Genomic DNA, 17,130 nt, shown 5'->3' on the forward strand with positions numbered 1-17,130 from the left:
TAGGAATTTTCACTGCCATGAGTTTCAGAAGTAATTGCATTGGATTCAATGATATTGCTAATGATGATATTAAACTGCATTTTACTAGTGTTGGAGTTCCCAGCATGCACTGGGACATGAATCATCAAGGACACCGTGATCTGTACCGTACCAATTTACTGTTTTATTTAGAAAGAAGGGCAAGAGAACTAACACAGATGTACGGCAGTGAAACAGGCAGGTCATCACAGAATAAGATGGCTGTCTATAGACTGTCTATATATGGGACATATACATATATTACTGGAGGAATAGAAAGTCACAATCGCACAGATGATTCACACGATCACAATATTATTTATAAGAAATGTGGTTTTCGACAAGCACAGAACTTTCTGATAGAAAAGACTCTTATCAATGAAAAAAAAAAAACACAAACGACATTCATATTTGTACATAATTCGTCATAAAACACACAAAAGCAATCCTTCAAACAAAAGTCGTAAAAATTACACCAGGCTCCGAACACAAACTTTCACTAGCAGTATTTCAATATTGACTTTCAGCTAGGGAGAAAAAAAAAATACAAGGACTGAACTTATTCACATTTCCAAATTCAACAACCATATCAAACTAATGTACTGCATTTATACACATAAAATGTGCTCAAGTTTATCTCTGACTGAAATGTATCCATGTTTACTTATGTTGACCTTTTTTTGACTATTTAAACTACAATCCATCTTTGACCTCATATACGTCTGCTGTGTATCTCCTTGCACAAAATGACAATTTTTAACCTCACAAAGTTCAACGATTATCAAAAGACTGATGAATGCGTCAATATAAATAAATATCAGTACTACAATGTCTGTACAATATCGTTACATTTAAAAGTCAGTGTTTTCCTTTATTTAAAAAAAAAAAAAACACCTTCACTAGCACCCTTTTTGCTTTAATGCTTTTTGTAGGTTGACGCAAAATACCTACCGTGTCATGTTCATTCTTCATGTGGTCGATGTACTCCTCTCTCTCAGCAAAGCGTTTCTTGCACTCTTTGCACCTCCACTCCATACTCCCGCTTTCTGGAGAGCTCACCTGATCTTCCTCCTCATTCTCCTCCTCTTCTCCCTCGTCTCTCTCTTCCCCGCACCCTTTTTGCTTTAATGCTTTTTGTAGGTTGACGCAAAACCCAGCAGACGCCCAGCTGCTCGATGTAAAGTAGTTTTCGAGCAGATACAATTTGACCTTGTGTAAATGCATTTAAAAGGCTGAGGATGTTACAAACAGGGAGGAAAGGGGGAAATAACTTTAATATCTTTGTTTCGGAAGACAGATCACGTTACAATCATAACGACAGGTGAAATTTTCCAAATTATAAGTATTAATCTTAAACTCGTCTTGGATGGTCCAAAGCCGTGACCCATTTTGCAATGGCTTTTCCTTGTCTTGTCCCATCTCGCTCGCTCTACACGGGCTTGTCGGTCCTGCGTGCCGTGATGAAGGCCATGCCATGCGTGCGGAAGTGCGTGTTAAGGTCCGAGGCCTTGTCGAAGCGCCGGCCGCACACCCTGCAGCTGACCCCTCCCTCCCCCTCCTCGCCTGCTTTTGGTGAAGATGGCGAGCCGTCCTGTGGCGAAGCGCCACTCCTCTTCCCCCTCCTCATCCTCCTCTCCCTGTCCCTGGCTCAACTCATCCGAATTGTTTTCTGTGGGTTTAGGTTTAGAAATGGAGTTGCTGGAAGGAGCTGAGACCGGAGATGAGGTGGTGGGCGGAGCCTCGGCTTTGACAGACAGGCCTCTATGAACAGTCTAATGGGAAATAATACAAGACAGCTCTGGTTAAAAGCATGAGCGTGACTGACAGGAAAATGTGACAGTTCACACTGAGGTGGCTGTTGTACTTGGTATGAGCTTTAGACAAGGTGATACACAGAAATCACTTTGTAAAGGCCAAACCAAGAGTTTTACTGTATGCCTTTGCTGACACCACATTCTTTAGAGGAAGTGAAAAGAATGGGTAACACAAAAGGCAAAATAACAAGTAATCAATTTAAAACTTAAACATTTAATATCCTTAAATGCACTCATTATATTATCTAATCTATTGTTATTATTATTAATAAGGTATTTACCTTGATGTGTTCCATCATTGAGCCTTTCTGGGCATAAAGTTTAGTGCAGTCTGGACATTTGAACACATGCACCTTCTGTTTGGCCAGGTGAGTGTCACCATTTTGCAATGGCTTTTCCTTGTCTTGTCCCATCTCGCTCGCTCTACAAGGGCTTGTCGGTCCTGCGTGCCGTGATGAAGGCCATGCCATGCGTGCGGAAGTGCGTGTTAAGGTCCGAGGCCTTGTCGAAGCGCCGGCCGCACACCCTGCAGCTGACCCCTCCCTCCCCCTCCTCGCCTGCTTTTGGTGAAGATGGCGAGCCGTCCTGTGGCGAAGCGCCAGGTGATGCGTTTCCAGCCCGATTGTCATGCTGACCTTGGCGTAAACGGTGCGTAATGAATTTGTGTCGACTGAGCGAGCCGGCCGAGGCAAAGCAGGCGCCACACTGCAGGCACTGCTGCGGCGCGTTCTCCGCATCACAGTGGATGGGAATGTGGCGCTGGAACTCTTCCCAATCCTGTGAGGTGAAGCCGCAGGGTGTGCAGCGGAACGTGCCATCGTCTTCTTCCTGCTCGGGCGGCCGGTTCTCAGACACTCGAGTTCTTTTGGCTGGACCCGAGGCGTCTTCTCCTGCGACGTCATCGGTATCGACGCCGCCCCCTACTGGTGGAGCTCCGCCCTCGTTGTCGAGCTCTGACGAGCTGCCTGCCCCCTCGCCCGGAAGTGAACGCTTTCTGGTGTTTGGAGCATTCTGAGAGGAAATGAAAATTAATATATGGATAATCAAATATCTCTGAACTCTACAGAGGTGAAGTGTCCAAACTGACCGGTCTGTCTGTTGTTTGTCGAGCTCTGATGCCATGTCTGACCCGAATGTGCTTCTCTAAAATTAGACGACTACTGAACGTACGCTTACCCTCTGAGCAGTGCCTGAGGAGAGCAGTATATATGTGCACAATATATGCAGAATTAGAGGGGCAAACTAAACAAACGAAGAATCGATTTTAGGGAGGAAAAGAAAGATTCAAATAAATTTGTGGTTGATGAACGTTTGACTCACGGGCAGCGGAAGACTCTCTTGACGCCCTCATGTATTATCCGGACATGTCGACGAAGGCTGTTGGCTGAACTGAATGAGCGTTCACACAGTCTGCAGGGGAACTTCTTCATTAACTAGAGGAGAAAAAAAAAGACAGGCATATCACAAATGTAAAGAAATTTGAATAATTTATTTTAAAGTAAATATACAATAATAATAAAAAAAATCTCTTAATGTTTTGGATATTGCCACCCATGGCATATTGGTGCCCTTTTGGAACTATATATAATTGAAAAAAAAAAAATATATATATATATATATATATGTATGAAAATGTTAAAGTATGTGTGACACTTGACACTGAAATTTTAATTAAAACTGAAGTGCATTTTTCCATCCGCTCCACTAGGCGGGGTAATCGAGCATCAGGTTCAGTCTGACACCTTCAGATCCTTGACAACATGATGCTTCATCATGACAGAGGTCATGACAGGTGCAGACTTTTTGAAGTACAAATCCTGCAGTCACTCAACAGCACATATTCCAGCCCATAAAACAAATAAAACCGACACACACTGTGATAAAGTGCAGGAATCGATTGTCACTGAAAAAATAAAGCGTAGACATGCTTGATGATGATATTCAAGTAAAAAGTGTGACTCATCTGTAAGTCTCTGAAAATGTGTTAAATTTAATTATGAACTGCTATTTAGAAATGTTGTCTTTGCCCTACAGAATTAGAGATGTGTGTGGACTGTTAACACCCAGCCAACCGAAGCATGTGGACAGACATTGACTGTAATGATGGACATCTGCTCATGCACAGGTAAAAAATTTTCAGTGTGTGTTGTTGGCTTGTAAATGTGTAGGTTACCATCCGGTTTTTTTTTTGGGAAGGGTCATTATGTTTCAAATGTTAATAATCTACACGAGATTTATATTATCTATAATAAATTGCATATAATGTAAATAAATAAACACATATATATTAATTGCCAACTTCTATTTTGACAATGTCGGAATGTGTTATTTACATGACATTTGTCATATGTGACCCTGGACCACAAAACCAGTCTTAAGTCGCTGGGGTATATTTGTAGCAATAGCCAAAAATACATTGTATGGGTCAAAATTATTGATTTTTCTTTTATGCCAAAAATCATTAGGATATTAAGTAAAGATCATGTTCCATGAAGATATTTTGTAAATTTCCTACCATAAATATATCAAAACTTAATTTTTGATTAGTAATATACATTGCTAAGAACTTCATTTGGACTTTAAAGGCGATTTTCTCAATATTTAAATTTTTTTGCACCCTCAGATTCCAGAATTTCAAATAGTTGTATCTCGGCCAAATATTGTCCTATCATAACAAACCATACATCAATGGAAAGCCTATTTATTCAGCTTTCAGATGATGCATAAATCTCAATTTCAGATTTGAAAACCCATAGAATGGTGTTGAATGTGATGCAGAGGACTGACAAATGTAGGTGTCGCTTGGTAGATAAGTAATGAAGGGCAAACATTTGAAGTGTCCAGCCAAACATTTAGCCCGTGTTGAATAGCTCTGGAGAATACAGGCCTCTTGTGTAGGTGTGTTGCACCTCCCTCGCTCAAAATAAATATCAGCGGTGGGAATATTTACATGCCGCTCGACCTGATGGCTCTCTCCTGTTCATGCTCTGTCTTTAATGTGCTGGTTACACGGCCAGTTTGACCTACATGAGAGCTTGTGGTGAGTTTGTGTGCACAACACAGCTTCACAAACACAGCTCAGGGAATTCAACAAGCTCCTGATCAGACCTGTGTACAGTTATGGATCACTCCTTGTTTAATAATCACTAACTAGAACTATTACTTATGTGTTATAGTAATGGGAAGCGATAAGCATGGAGGTCATGAACCCCATGCTTCAACATGCATATACGTTACACACCACGTCATTCTGTAGCTCACTAAGGTTTATCTAATTACATAGAAAGAAATAAGAAAGAAAGAAAGAAAATAAATAAGTAAATACATAAATAAATAAGTAAATAAATAAATAAGTAAATATATATATATATATATATATATATATATATACACACACACACGTGTATGTTTTTAAGAATACCTACCGTGTCATGTTCATTCTTCATGTGGTCGATGTACTCCTCTCTCTCAGCAAAGCGTTTCTTGCACTCTTTGCACCTCCACTCCATACTCCCGCTTTCTGGAGAGCTCACCTGATCTTCCTCCTCATTCTCCTCCTCTTCTCCCTCGTCTCTCTCTTCCCCTTCATGCTCTCCCTCCTCCTCTTCCCCCTCCTCATCCTCCTCTCCCTGTCCCTGGCTCAACTCATCCGAATTGTTTTCTGTGGGTTTAGGTTTAGAAATGGAGTTGCTGGAAGGAGCTGAGACCGGAGATGAGGTGGTGGGCGGAGCCTCGGCTTTGACAGACAGGCCTCTATGAACAGTCTAATGGGAAATAATACAAGACAGCTCTGGTTAAAAGCATGAGCGTGACTGACAGGAAAATGTGACAATTCACACTGTGGTGGCTGTTGTACTTGGTATGAGCTTTAGACAAGGTGATACACAGAAATCACTTTGTAAATGCCAAACCAAGAATCTTAATGTATGCCTTTGCTGACACCACATTCTTTAGGGGAAGAGAAAAGAATGGGTAACACAAAAGGCAAAATAACAATTAATTAATTTAAAACTTAAACAATTAATATTCTCAAATGCACTCTATATACTGTATAATAATAATAAAATAATAATTGTTTTTATTATTATTGAAGTTGTTTATATTATCTAATTTATTGTTATTATTATTAATAAGGTATTTACCTTGATGTGTTCCATCATTGAGCCTTTCTGGGCATAAAGTTTAGTGCAGTCTGGACATTTGAACACATGCACCTTCTGTTTGGCCAGGTGAGTGTCAAAATGCATGTACAGCAAAGGTTTCTGGGTGAACACTGTGTCACACATGACACACTTGTAGATCATCCTGTATAAATAACATAAGAATATTCAGAATTAAAGAATGTATTTTTAAAACAAAATATTAGGCACTAATCACGAAAAGCTGTGTGTGACGGGTCAACCTACTTAGCCTGTGCAGCTGTGAGGGCGGGATGCTGGGAAGTGATGTGCCCCTGCGCGCTCTGGGCAGATTTGAAGGCCATCGGGCAATTGGGGCACTTATGAAACACCTCACAGTGAGCTGTTTGAATGTGGGACTTGATGGAGTTCAAACCTCCGAACACAACCTGACAACTGGAGCACCTGGAATAAGGGATGCAGGTTTGAGGGTATAACGTAACAATTTATTTCCTTGTAAGAAAATCTCACAAATACCCTAAAAAATACAGCTGCAAAGCAAGGAAATTGTCTGCGATATCACAAAACACTGAAAGGAATTTGAAGGCGAGAAACCTGTAGCCGATGCGCCTGGCGAAGTGCAGGCAAGACTCTTCCAGATGGGTCTGAAACGTGGCCTGACGAGCAGTGCCTCCACACTCTGGACACACGTGGGGTGCGCGGTGCTTATGGATCCGCTGATGGGCTGAAACACTGCACCAGTTAGGCAGCATCATGGGAGGAGAGCAAAGCATACAAGTCTGAAAGAGAAAGACAGCAGGGATAACATAAAGGAGTTAGTAAATAAAGCAGTTTACACATTAACATTACAGATGCTGGGCATTATTTATGAAACATTAGCAAAAAATGAATGTGTAAATTGTTCATGAAAACATTATGTAAATTCAATTCAATTCAAGTTTATTTAATTCAATTGAATTTAATTGAATTGATTATGTAAATTCATTTAATAAAAATAGCATTCAATGCAATAAAAATAGCACTTAATGCAAAACTTTAATTAAGAATATATTTTGTATATATTACTATATATATATATTAGTGCTGACAATCGATTAAAAAATTAACTAATTAATCGCACATTTTTTCTGAAATTAATCGCGATAATCCCACCTAACATTGAAGTTTTTAAATATACTTTTATACTGCAATAATTTCACATTCAATCTTCAAAATGAATGTACAAACAACATAAAGACAGTATATTTGTTTAATGGCATCTTTTTTTATGACTGAAGGCCAGTATCACTGGTAGTTAAAATATTTTAACTAAATAGTTAAAATAGTTTTATATAAAATAGTTTTATCCCCTAATATTTAACCATTGACTATAGCCATTCAACAATACAGTATAATTGAGAGCTATCAATTTTAACATTTATTAGACTTTAAAAAATAACTTCTAATTTAAGTGAACTTAAAACAATCTTCACATAAACCCATTATAATAAATGTCTAACTGTGCCCTTCAGCAGAAATATACAGAACTTGAAATTGAAGTTATCAAACACTAAATTCAAAATTAAATATAGATGAATCCTTAAAGCTATAAAAGTTATTGATTTCCTCTTTTTTCTTTTTCTTTTCTTTGATTAACAGTCATCACAGCAGCTGGTTATTAGGCTGTTTTGGCTGCTATTTCTTTAAGAGCTGCCGCTGCTGAACGTGACACGGATCTGACACGCATCGTATTTTCTCACCTCTCTTTTTACCTTTTCTGACCCACTTTAGGTCTTAAAGTCTCTATTAATAAGCTGACGAGTTAAATCGGGTGTGTTAGATGAGGGGTCAGTGCTGGGCTGCTCCAGGACAGTTTTTAAAACCATTTCAGAGACATGTTCTTACATGTGACTCATCTTTAATATATTACATGCATGCACAGTTTTAAGGCAGCTTTAATCGCCTGTTTGGTAACTTCATGACTTAACGGACCACAGCGTTGCATGCACGTAGTTTCAATCGCGCTTTGATATGAAATTATATTCTTTAGCTTGGGTTAAACAAATCATTTTTGCTTGGTTGGAACAGGAGCTATGCTAATTATGTCTCTATTTGGTTCTCTGTTTCTGACACGGGATTGATATCCGTCTGGATCCAGCCCTTACAAAGACCTGAGATGAATGAACACCTGAGAAGAGATGATGCCAACCCCTCAGAGGACCTCAGATGATGCCAACCCTGAAACAACATACAGAACTACCAAATTTTGCTCTAAGTTTGATTGCAACATATAATTATTGCTGTTAATAGTGTTCATTGTCTGTTTGATCACGTCATCAACTGAATTTTACTGTACATTTCTGCCATATGTACATCAAATTGACAGTCCCCACTGATAAGCTACTATTAATATAGTGTAGAAATCCCGCCCCTGCGTTAAATATTTTTAACGTGTTAAACTGGAAAAATGAATCGCCTGCATTAACGAGCTGATATTGACAGCACATATATACATATATATATATATTTACTTAATATATATTCTTATACAAGAACAATTTACAAAGTTGCATTAAACGTCTGAGCATGAATCTTTCATTTAGTAATTTAACGGTAAATTAATAGCGGTACTAACGGTTAATTAATATTTGGAGAATATTATTTGGAGAAGACAAATTAATTAAAATTTTAAAATAATACAAATCTGTATATATGTGTGTGTGTTTGGTTTTTATTACAATTTATTTCTGAGAGATAAAAACACATAGCTGAAAATTAAAGTTAAAAATTATTTATGTGGTGCAATTAGCAAAATTGCTGGCAGGACATTTTTAAAAAAATCTGAAATACTGGCCCAATGGACCAACAGAAAAAAATAATTCGAACACGTTTACAATATTGCAACTTACCGAATTAGGAGTAGCTCTGATTTGCTGGAAATGGGTCACTAATTCAGCCTTGCTTGAAAACTGAGCTTGACATTCAGGACACTTGAAGTTGTGGTATTGCAGGGCTTCGCCCTTCTTGCAGGGCAGTGGCATCAGAGCCTGGGGACTCTGGGGTCCACGGCGGGCAGGGCTGGGCTGGGTTGAAGCCGTGCCTGGAGAAGGAGAGTCCTTCAGTGGACTGGAAGTGGACGGTATAGGAGTTGTCCCTGTCTGGGTGGTGGAGGATGACAGAAGTGGAGAGGAGAGTGATGGAGAGAGCATACCTAGAGAAATGAGAACATTTAAGAGATTATTTCACTGCGGACAAGATGGGCTTTTAATGAAACTAGTCTTTCTATGACAAAAAAGTTGAAATGGTGCTACATGACAGGAGAAATCAGAAAAGAACAGTGGAGTTCTCTTTTACCAAAAACTTAACATCCACAATGCAATTTAGATTTTGTTACCGCACACCTCTATTGATCCGACTGTCTGAGGGCGGGAATACAAAAATGTGGAAGCTCGATCTGTAGTTTTAAGAAAAGTCCCAGGCTTTTGACAGCTCCAGAAACTACAGATTGAATTTCTGCATTCGACAGTGGCGTGATGCCAAAATCAAAATCGCATGATGGGTGTTTTTGGCAACAGAGAATGCCACAGTTCTTCTCTATTTTGTCATGTAGCTCTAATTTTTTTATAAATAAACTGGGATTATCTGGGTGCAGGTAACAGATGGCTGAAAATCTGAACTTATTTTTAAATAGTAAGTCGAAACAATCCTATTCAAATTGAGACAAAAAGACACCATGTTGCAAAACTTACCAATGGGAGTAGTGTCTTGCTGGCCGATCATCTGCTCCACTGTAACTGGTCTCATAACCAAATGTGAGCACTGCATGACCAGGCCTCGTTCCTTGTGCTCCCGAGCATGTAACAGCAGGCTGCATTTGTTGAAGAAAGCCAGCCGCTTTGCGCAGTGATTACACGTCACTTCTATTCTCAAAGAGCGCCGGTCGTAGTGTCGCGCCAGGCTGCGCTCCAAAGCAAAAGAATCTCCGCACTCCAAGCAGCGGTATCCAATAGCAGGCATAGGAAGACCCCATTCAGGGGGTGGCGGGGTTGAGAGATCCGGACGGTAGCTGGGCAGCAGGTTCTTGCTGTTCAGGATCTTGTTGAAAGCCTCAACTAGACTAGACTGGCTGCGGGAAATAACAGCACCGGTGCTGTTGACGATAGACGCTGGTTTACACGGCACGGTACCTCCATTGGTGGTTTTACCGACCATAGTGCGCACGCTTATCCCACCGACGGTTGGTGCGACTGGTAAAGTGGTGGATTTTGTGATGCTCACCGCTGTGGCAGAGACTTTCGTTTTATCGGCTTGCATGGCCATTTTGTTTTGGACCTTGCTGGCTGCGGCTATCATGGCACTGCTGGCTTCTAGAGTGGATACTGGTAAGGTTGAGCATTTTACCACTTGACCATCATTTTTTTTGCCGCCTTTCGCAGGACCAGCTCGACTGCCCGTTTGGGATTTACTTGCATCTTTGTCTGCATTGGCAGTGCCTCCCTTACCTGCTACTCGGGTAACCGTGCGTGTGATACCTCCTGTAGATGTCTTAATGGTCTTGATACGGACTTTAAGAGGTCTGGAGGGAGCATTTCCGCCAGATACAGCTTTGCCACCACTGCTCGGTGATACGGCGTCTGCTGGAAGGGATTGTGCAGCATCTACCTCCATTTTCTCTCCATCCCTTTTCCCGCCATCCTTACCATCTGTATTAGCCGCATCTTGTCCATTCTCCGCTGAACCTTTGTCTACCTCCATCTCCTCTTCTTCCTCCTTAGGTTCTTGAAGGGAAGCAGATGGTGATGAAGAGGCAACCGCTGGGCTACATGATCTTTTGGTAACTGCAGGTGTTGACATGGAGGACTTGGGCATCTCTGGCTCAGGGCTCTCTGGCGAATCTCGTTCTTCTATCACATGCTCTGGGTTTCGCTCCTCTTGGGGTAAACTCTTTCCGGTTCCTGTTTGGACTGGTGCTGAAAGCAAGTTCTGTTGAGCTTGAGGTGAAGCAGGTGATGCCAAGGGAATGTCACCTGGTTTGGGGTAAGCGCTGGGCGATATGGATGTCGAAGGAGGGAGAGAAGGAGACTGTGAATTTTCTGGAGGTGACCTTAGCCGACGTGATAGTTTCGGTGGAGTGGGAGAGTCTGGACTCTCATGGATGACCAGAGATCCACCGGAATCAGGATCCGAATCCTCCTCATCTGAATCTACACGTCTGAAAGCCGACGAACTAAGACGTGGCGATCCGTTAAATGGCTCCGTTAGAGATGTAGCCAGCGGAGACGAAGCCATGGCCCCAGAAACACGGGAACCAACCGATGGAGAGGACGATGACGGTGAAGAGGACGAAGCTGTGGAGGGAGTGGAAGGAAGTGGTTTAGGTGGGGGAAAGAAAGGAGATGCTGCTCCACTTGTCCCACTAGAAATCGCAGGGGCTTTCGCCTTGTCAGCACCTTCTAGGCTCATCTCCTGCTGCATATGTTGCTGTTGCAGAAGCTGCATTTTTCGGGCCCTTCCAACGGAGTCTCCAGCACCTTGTGCCATCAAGGGCTTCAGCTTATTGAAGATGTTGCCGCCTGGTTTGGAAGTGCCGGAAGATCCAAGCGCTCCTGGAGTCTCTGGAATCGCCTTTGAACTGCATATGGGCCACTGTTCCCCATTCGGCTGGCCCCGGGACTGAGACATATGTACTGACCCACCGGACGACACAAATCCATTATGGTTTAATGGGTCTGGTACAGAGCTGTCGCCACCATCAAAGGGCTCAGAGCGAACACGGTTCTTAACAATCACACTCACAATAGATGGGTCGCTCTGAGAATCCGTGGATGGGCTGGGTGATCTTAAGGCTGAACTTCCACCTACTGAAGCATCACCAGCCTTTATGAGCGATCCTCCGCCTGCTCCTTGATGCCCCTCCACCTCATCCGGGGCGGACTGAATAGCCTCTTTGGCATCAATGTCAGGAATGTCAAACGCTGCCAACAGGTCATCAAAATCGGGGGTTTTCATGTCCCCCATGCCGGGTCAGTGGACTCAATCCTAGAACGCAGAAAAATAACATGTAAAAATGTGATAACAATTGCATGAAAACCAAAAGTATTTACTCGCCTTCATGTTGTTCCAAACCTGACTAAAGAAGATATTTTGAGAAACGTCTGTTTCTGTCAGTGTTTTTTTCTCCATACAATGGAAGTCAATGGTCACCAGTACAGTTTGGTTGTCAATATTCTTCAAAATATTTTGTGTTTCACAGAAGAAATAAAATTATACAGCTTTGGAACAACATGACAGTGATTAAATGATGTGAACTATCTAACTACTTTGGGTAAACGGACCCTTTTAAGTCCTGTGTTAACATTAAAAATTCTAATTAAAAATGAAATAGAGACAGGACAAATGGAAGGGCTCATCTTATTTATTAACAGCTTATTTTTTTAAAATATTGTAATATGGTGTGATTCAATGGGATCCTTAATGCAGGGGGTAATGTGTTAGCTATATTTTTAACAATAGCTCATAGCAAAATCATCTGTTTTCATAAAGTGAGTTTAATACATATAATTTTTTTTTGCACAAACAGTTTATTTACAAATCAAGTACTCAAGCTATCAGTTTTTTTAACCGTAACAGAAACGCTTCGTGCTGAGGAATCTATGAAGTGAAATTTACTTGATGATTTTAGCCGCATGTATCCTGCTATTTTAGCTCGTTTCTTTACTTCTGAAACAACATATATACACAAATATATAGCGCAATACCAAATGACACCGAACGGCTTTTGTTAGCTTTGGCTAACCGCCACGTAATGCCTCTGTATAAACTTAGCATTGGCGACTGAACTGCAATGCATATTAACGTGTGCAATATGAAAAATAAATCATTTTAATCACATATAAGATAATATTATGATCCAGCATCCCATTTTTGCTTAACAATGGATCACTTAAAGTAACAGAGCCTGTTTAGCACGCTAAAGCTGCTATGGTATCAACACGAGAATACAAACAAGCCCTCTTACATGAAATAAAAACAATAATTGATAAATAAAAAAATATATTAATACACTAACAACTGAGCACGTTACAGAGATTAATTTAATATATTTATGACAAATACAATTGTCTGAGAACGGCTAAAACCTGCAGCTGACCTGGCTAACTACAAATGGGGACCGAAACTGAATCGCTAACCGTACGATTAAAGGGCTTCTGTCACATGTTGTCCTTTAGATGTGGCTTCAGCGTTGCTGGACTGATAAATAAACAGCTGGTGGGTTGATAAACAGATATGTGAGGTGTATTTTTGGGTTTGTTCTGTCATGACGGCGGGGTCCGTGCTGCCCCGTCGCGAGGGTCATTTAAGCACAGGCCACTGCATGTGCATGGCAACATTTACCTGTTTATAAATAACCTCACGTGGATGCCACATTATGCCTTTTTGATCATGCATTTTATGTAGGTGTGTATTATTTTACAGATTGTGTATTTTCATGCACGGGGAGGTAATTTGTTTACCTGTTTTCTTTTGAGATTCCCGACTATCCTCGCTCCAGATGAAGCGCCTTGACTTCCCGTCATCAATTGAGTACGGCCAGGTCTTGGCAGATAACGATGATAATAATGGAGAGGAAAATGATTTTCCGTCTTCCTTGTTTAAACTGTTATGTTTGCATGCATAGATCTGGTGATATTTTAGCATTTTATTTTAAACTCAAGAAAAAACATGAACACTCTCATTGTATTTTATGGATGTACAGTTGTTGTTTATTTACATCCTTCCAGGATCTCATATTTCTCTGTCTTTAGGTTGATTTGGTTTAGGCCTTGATTAAACGGATTGCGGATTTTGGATCTCCCAAAGCACAGAAGCGTAATGTTTATTATATTATCGTATGCTATATGTATTATAGAGTATTATACCCCACATTTGAATAGAAATCTTACCGCCATTTCATACATTAACCACAAAATACAGACAACTCTATATAAATTAAAAAAATAATCAATAGATTGGGTACCAATATGAAAGTGAAATACATTATCGCAAATACTGTACATCACAGTGAAATTGTTAATCATTATTGTGAATCTTTGGGCTTCTGCGTAGATAGACTATATAAATGCATTTGGTACATCACAAATCGTCGTATATAGCCAGTTCCTTGTTATTGTCTTGAAAAGAAGAAAAATGTATATTATATATAGACATATAATAAGACAATGATTATTATTGACAATCTCAGGACCAACTGCACTGAAATGTGCAGAAATATACACAGCAAAATCAATTTAAATACACCTGAAAATACTGTTTTCATAGACTAGGTTTTAGCCCCATCTAGAGCTCACTGACGCCGTGCACAACTCAGTGTTCACTGGCACTGCCAGCATTATTTAATTCGTATTAATTTATTAGATTTTTGTTTGTGTTATTACAACCGTACAAATAAATAGAAAATATAATACAATATTTAAAAAATATTGAGTAAGTTTACTAAAAAATAAAGTGTTAAGTCTTTCACAGAACCTTGTGATGAGTCGCGCAGAAAACTTATTTAACTTAGTCCTGCAGATGTTATCAACGTCATGAACTATGCCTTTTGAAAACCAATTACATATATAATGAACATAAATGTATGAATCAAAAACATTCATAACAAAATGCATAAATAGAAAGAAAAAGAATAAAGAAAGGAAATCAAAAGATGAGATCAAAAGAAGGGCTATACATACATTAAAAAGTAAAAAGTGGAAGTTAGGCCTTCTAAATGCCAAACACTTAAGTGACCATAAGGACTTTTATTTACGAAAAGTAACCACTGACACAGTTCGACGTCTTAGTGACGTCCTCACATCTTGTCCAATCAGAAAGGACTTGTAAGCTTTCGAACACTTATGGGCGGGCTTCGAACTCGCTGAGAGGGAAGTTCAGGCGCCAGGGAAACGTAAACGGTGGTTGATTTGGCAAATTGCGTTTGTGAAAAATACTTTTCATTTAAACGAAAGTATTATTTGATGAAGTAAACGCCACAGTTATTACATTTACAAGAAAGAAGAAACAGTAAGTGTCATGATTATACTAATCCAGAATAAACGTTGAATTTCCTCAATCGTGCATTAGCTAGAGTAACTTAGCTAGCCACCATTGGAGGGAACGATCTGAAACCTGTATTAATAAAATCCCTCTAACAGTTACATTTATTGAGAAGGAAAATTGATATCTACTATTGTCCTTTATTTACGTTAAGACCAGTATTAGCTTACTTTACACAAACGATGTAAATGAAGTTTGACATGTCAGTTAACTGTTATTTCATGTGTTTTTCATCCAGAAACAACACGCTATGTCTCACAAGCAGATTTTTTACTCTGACAAATATGACGACGACAAATTCGAGTACAGGTAGGCAATTATTTAAGTTATCTGTACAGTTTACAATTAATGTTTTCCGTTTTGGATCCCTAGAGACAGCAGTGCTGTGCATGTAACGTTATTAACGTTACTACTAATAATAATGTTCCGCTGTTTAACCATTTGTTGAATCACCAAATAAAATGAAACGGAGTTGACATTTCGTAATATTTAGTTTTCATAAGTTCAAAATAAGTTGAAACAAGATACTTCAGTATATTTTCTGAGCTGTTAAAATGACATTTATAACGAGGGTAAAGTGTAGTGTGTGTTTTCCGTTCATTTTCAGGCATGTCATGCTTCCTAAGGATATCGCTAAAAGAGTTCCCAAGACCCATCTGATGTCAGAGACCGAATGGAGGAATCTGGGTGTTCAGCAGAGTCAAGGATGGGTACATTACATGATCCATCAACCCGGTATGTGTGTGTTTGCTAGGATGTCAAAAACTTGCCCAAATATGTGCCATCTCTACTGTTGTCACTGTTGATATTCATGTTCATGACTTCTTTTCATTATAGAACCACATATCTTGCTCTTCCGACGTCCTCTGCCCCAATCCCAGTGACTCCAGAACCACAAACTAAAGGAATTCTGAAAACTGGACACAATCTGAAGATGTCTGAGAGATGCCGGGTGCACCCCAGATCAGATGGTGTCAATATCATTTGTGCTGCTGCATATGTATTGACTATTCTGTGGGTTAGATTATCATCACTGTGCTTGATCTCTGCCTTAACTGAGAGATAGAACTGTGTGCAAATTCCTGCTGCAACTATATTTATTATTTTTTTCAAGCATATTCTGTATATGAGCTTCACTTGATTAATTTTTTGCATTGGTGAATAGATTCTGAAAGGTCTAGCAGCATTGGAAATTGTTTCAAAAGTACATATACTGCTTTATTAAAAATAAATACTTTATTTTTTTCACTTTAAAGTATTAACAATGCTGTTTGTACCAGTATATGTGTCACCAGTACTAATACGCAGCTGAACCTATTTTCTAAAAATTTTTTTTTAAAGTCAATATAATGTGTAGAATACTGTACTTATGTATAATAAAACTATTTCAGCTCAGCGCTTTGGCTTCAACACCAAATCCTTACCAGATAGAAAGCAACAATGTTTACTTCTTTGCTTTAACACCAATGGTAAAGTTGAGTACACTGTAATAAGTGCTTTAACTTTTACTAGACATGCACAATGACAGCCATTGTTACTTCCCATTGTAACATTCCCTTCCAGTTATTTTCAGTTGCACAAATCACTCGTTATGCTGCTTGATATTGCAAAATGGTAATTCTTAACACATAATTCTACTGTATTGTCGTAATTACAAACACACTGGTTTGTAGCGCAAATAGTTTATTTTCCATATTGTTATTCTTCTAGTTGTTTACCCATAGCATTGCGGCTAATGAATCTGACGTCTCGCACATGCATAGAAAATGTCTGACTTTTGGATTGCAACATAAGGTCAATATACTTAGAGGTTCTACTTCCAAGCCCCATTGACAGTGAAATCTCGTTGGTCTAAAATTCCTATTTAGTCCAGGTGATATGTGAAAATAATGTTCACTTTTTCATGAAAGCATGAAACTTGGTACACTTGAATAGTTGCGGCCCTAAACATTTTCAGGAATTGTTTCAGAAACCTCATGGTTGCCATGGCGACCATTTTACTTTCCACCATAACCAAATTATGTATTTTGTGTCATATCTCCTGAACCAAACATGATAACACAGAAAAGGTGATGTCTACCCCTATG

The 17,130-nt window shown here is 39.6% G+C and overlaps 3 protein-coding genes across 5 annotated transcripts in view; 2 read left to right on the forward strand and 1 right to left on the reverse strand.

Annotated features, from left to right (window-relative positions):
* Nucleotides 1-1,121: 1,121 nt before the first annotated feature.
* LOC107729888 (zinc finger protein 687-like) lies at nt 1,122-13,535 on the reverse strand. 3 transcript variants are annotated; one of them, XM_016540615.1, is made up of 11 exons: nt 13,465-13,535; nt 9,700-11,989; nt 8,860-9,161; nt 6,566-6,750; nt 6,239-6,415; nt 5,975-6,137; nt 5,258-5,596; nt 3,153-3,265; nt 2,920-3,022; nt 2,418-2,843; nt 1,122-1,609 (listed from the first exon to the last, which is right to left on the reverse strand). In XM_016540615.1, exons 2-11 carry the CDS (start codon nt 11,966-11,968, stop codon nt 1,448-1,450), a joined length of 4,239 nt encoding a protein of 1,412 aa, XP_016396101.1. In that variant the 5' UTR covers nt 11,969-11,989; nt 13,465-13,535; the 3' UTR covers nt 1,122-1,447. The 3 variants fall into 3 exon arrangements, with proteins under 3 accessions (XP_016396101.1, XP_016396100.1, XP_016396102.1); XM_016540614.1 differs by having other exon boundaries at nt 1,122-1,403; nt 2,212-2,843; XM_016540616.1 differs by lacking the exon at nt 13,465-13,535 and adding an exon at nt 13,146-13,217 and having other exon boundaries at nt 1,122-1,403; nt 2,212-2,843.
* A 1,393-nt stretch (nt 13,536-14,928) lies between these two features.
* LOC107729893 (cyclin-dependent kinases regulatory subunit 1-like) lies at nt 14,929-16,440 on the forward strand. Its single transcript, XM_016540625.1, has 4 exons — nt 14,929-15,010; nt 15,282-15,352; nt 15,651-15,778; nt 15,881-16,440. The coding sequence occupies exons 2-4, from the start codon at nt 15,294-15,296 to the stop codon at nt 15,925-15,927; spliced, it is 234 nt and encodes a 77-aa protein (XP_016396111.1). The 5' UTR covers nt 14,929-15,010; nt 15,282-15,293; the 3' UTR covers nt 15,928-16,440.
* The window catches only part of LOC107729894 (cyclin-dependent kinases regulatory subunit 1), a 73,231-nt gene continuing 71,052 nt past the window's right edge, over nt 14,952-17,130 (forward strand). Inside the window, exon 1 of the mRNA XM_016540626.1 lies at nt 14,952-15,010. The gene's annotated coding sequence lies outside the window, so the exon portion shown is untranslated. The remainder of the gene's footprint in view (nt 15,011-17,130) is intronic.

Source organism: Sinocyclocheilus rhinocerous, unplaced genomic scaffold (genome assembly GCF_001515625.1).
Source record: "Sinocyclocheilus rhinocerous isolate Xijiao unplaced genomic scaffold, SAMN03320098_v1.1 scaffold1269, whole genome shotgun sequence".
NCBI lineage: Eukaryota > Metazoa > Chordata > Actinopteri > Cypriniformes > Cyprinidae > Sinocyclocheilus > Sinocyclocheilus rhinocerous.

What these genes read in the sequence shown, in the direction of transcription:
- LOC107729888 (XM_016540615.1), bottom strand. Translation starts at nt 11,968, where the DNA reads ATGGGGGACATGAAAACCCCCGATTTTGATGACCTGTTGGCAGCGTTT. An exon ending in CTCACAGCTGCACAGGCTAA is followed by an intron (nt 6,138 to 6,238) that starts GTAGGTTGACCC and finishes TTATTTATACAG; the next exon opens with GATGATCTACAAGTGTGTCA. An exon ending in GACAAACAACAGACAGACCG is followed by an intron (nt 2,844 to 2,919) that starts GTCAGTTTGGAC and finishes ATTTCCTCTCAG; the next exon opens with AATGCTCCAAACACCAGAAA.
- LOC107729893 (XM_016540625.1), top strand. Translation starts at nt 15,294, where the DNA reads ATGTCTCACAAGCAGATTTTTTACTCTGACAAATATGACGACGACAAA. An exon ending in GACGACAAATTCGAGTACAG is followed by an intron (nt 15,353 to 15,650) that starts GTAGGCAATTAT and finishes GTTCATTTTCAG; the next exon opens with GCATGTCATGCTTCCTAAGG. An exon ending in TTACATGATCCATCAACCCG is followed by an intron (nt 15,779 to 15,880) that starts GTATGTGTGTGT and finishes TTTTCATTATAG; the next exon opens with AACCACATATCTTGCTCTTC.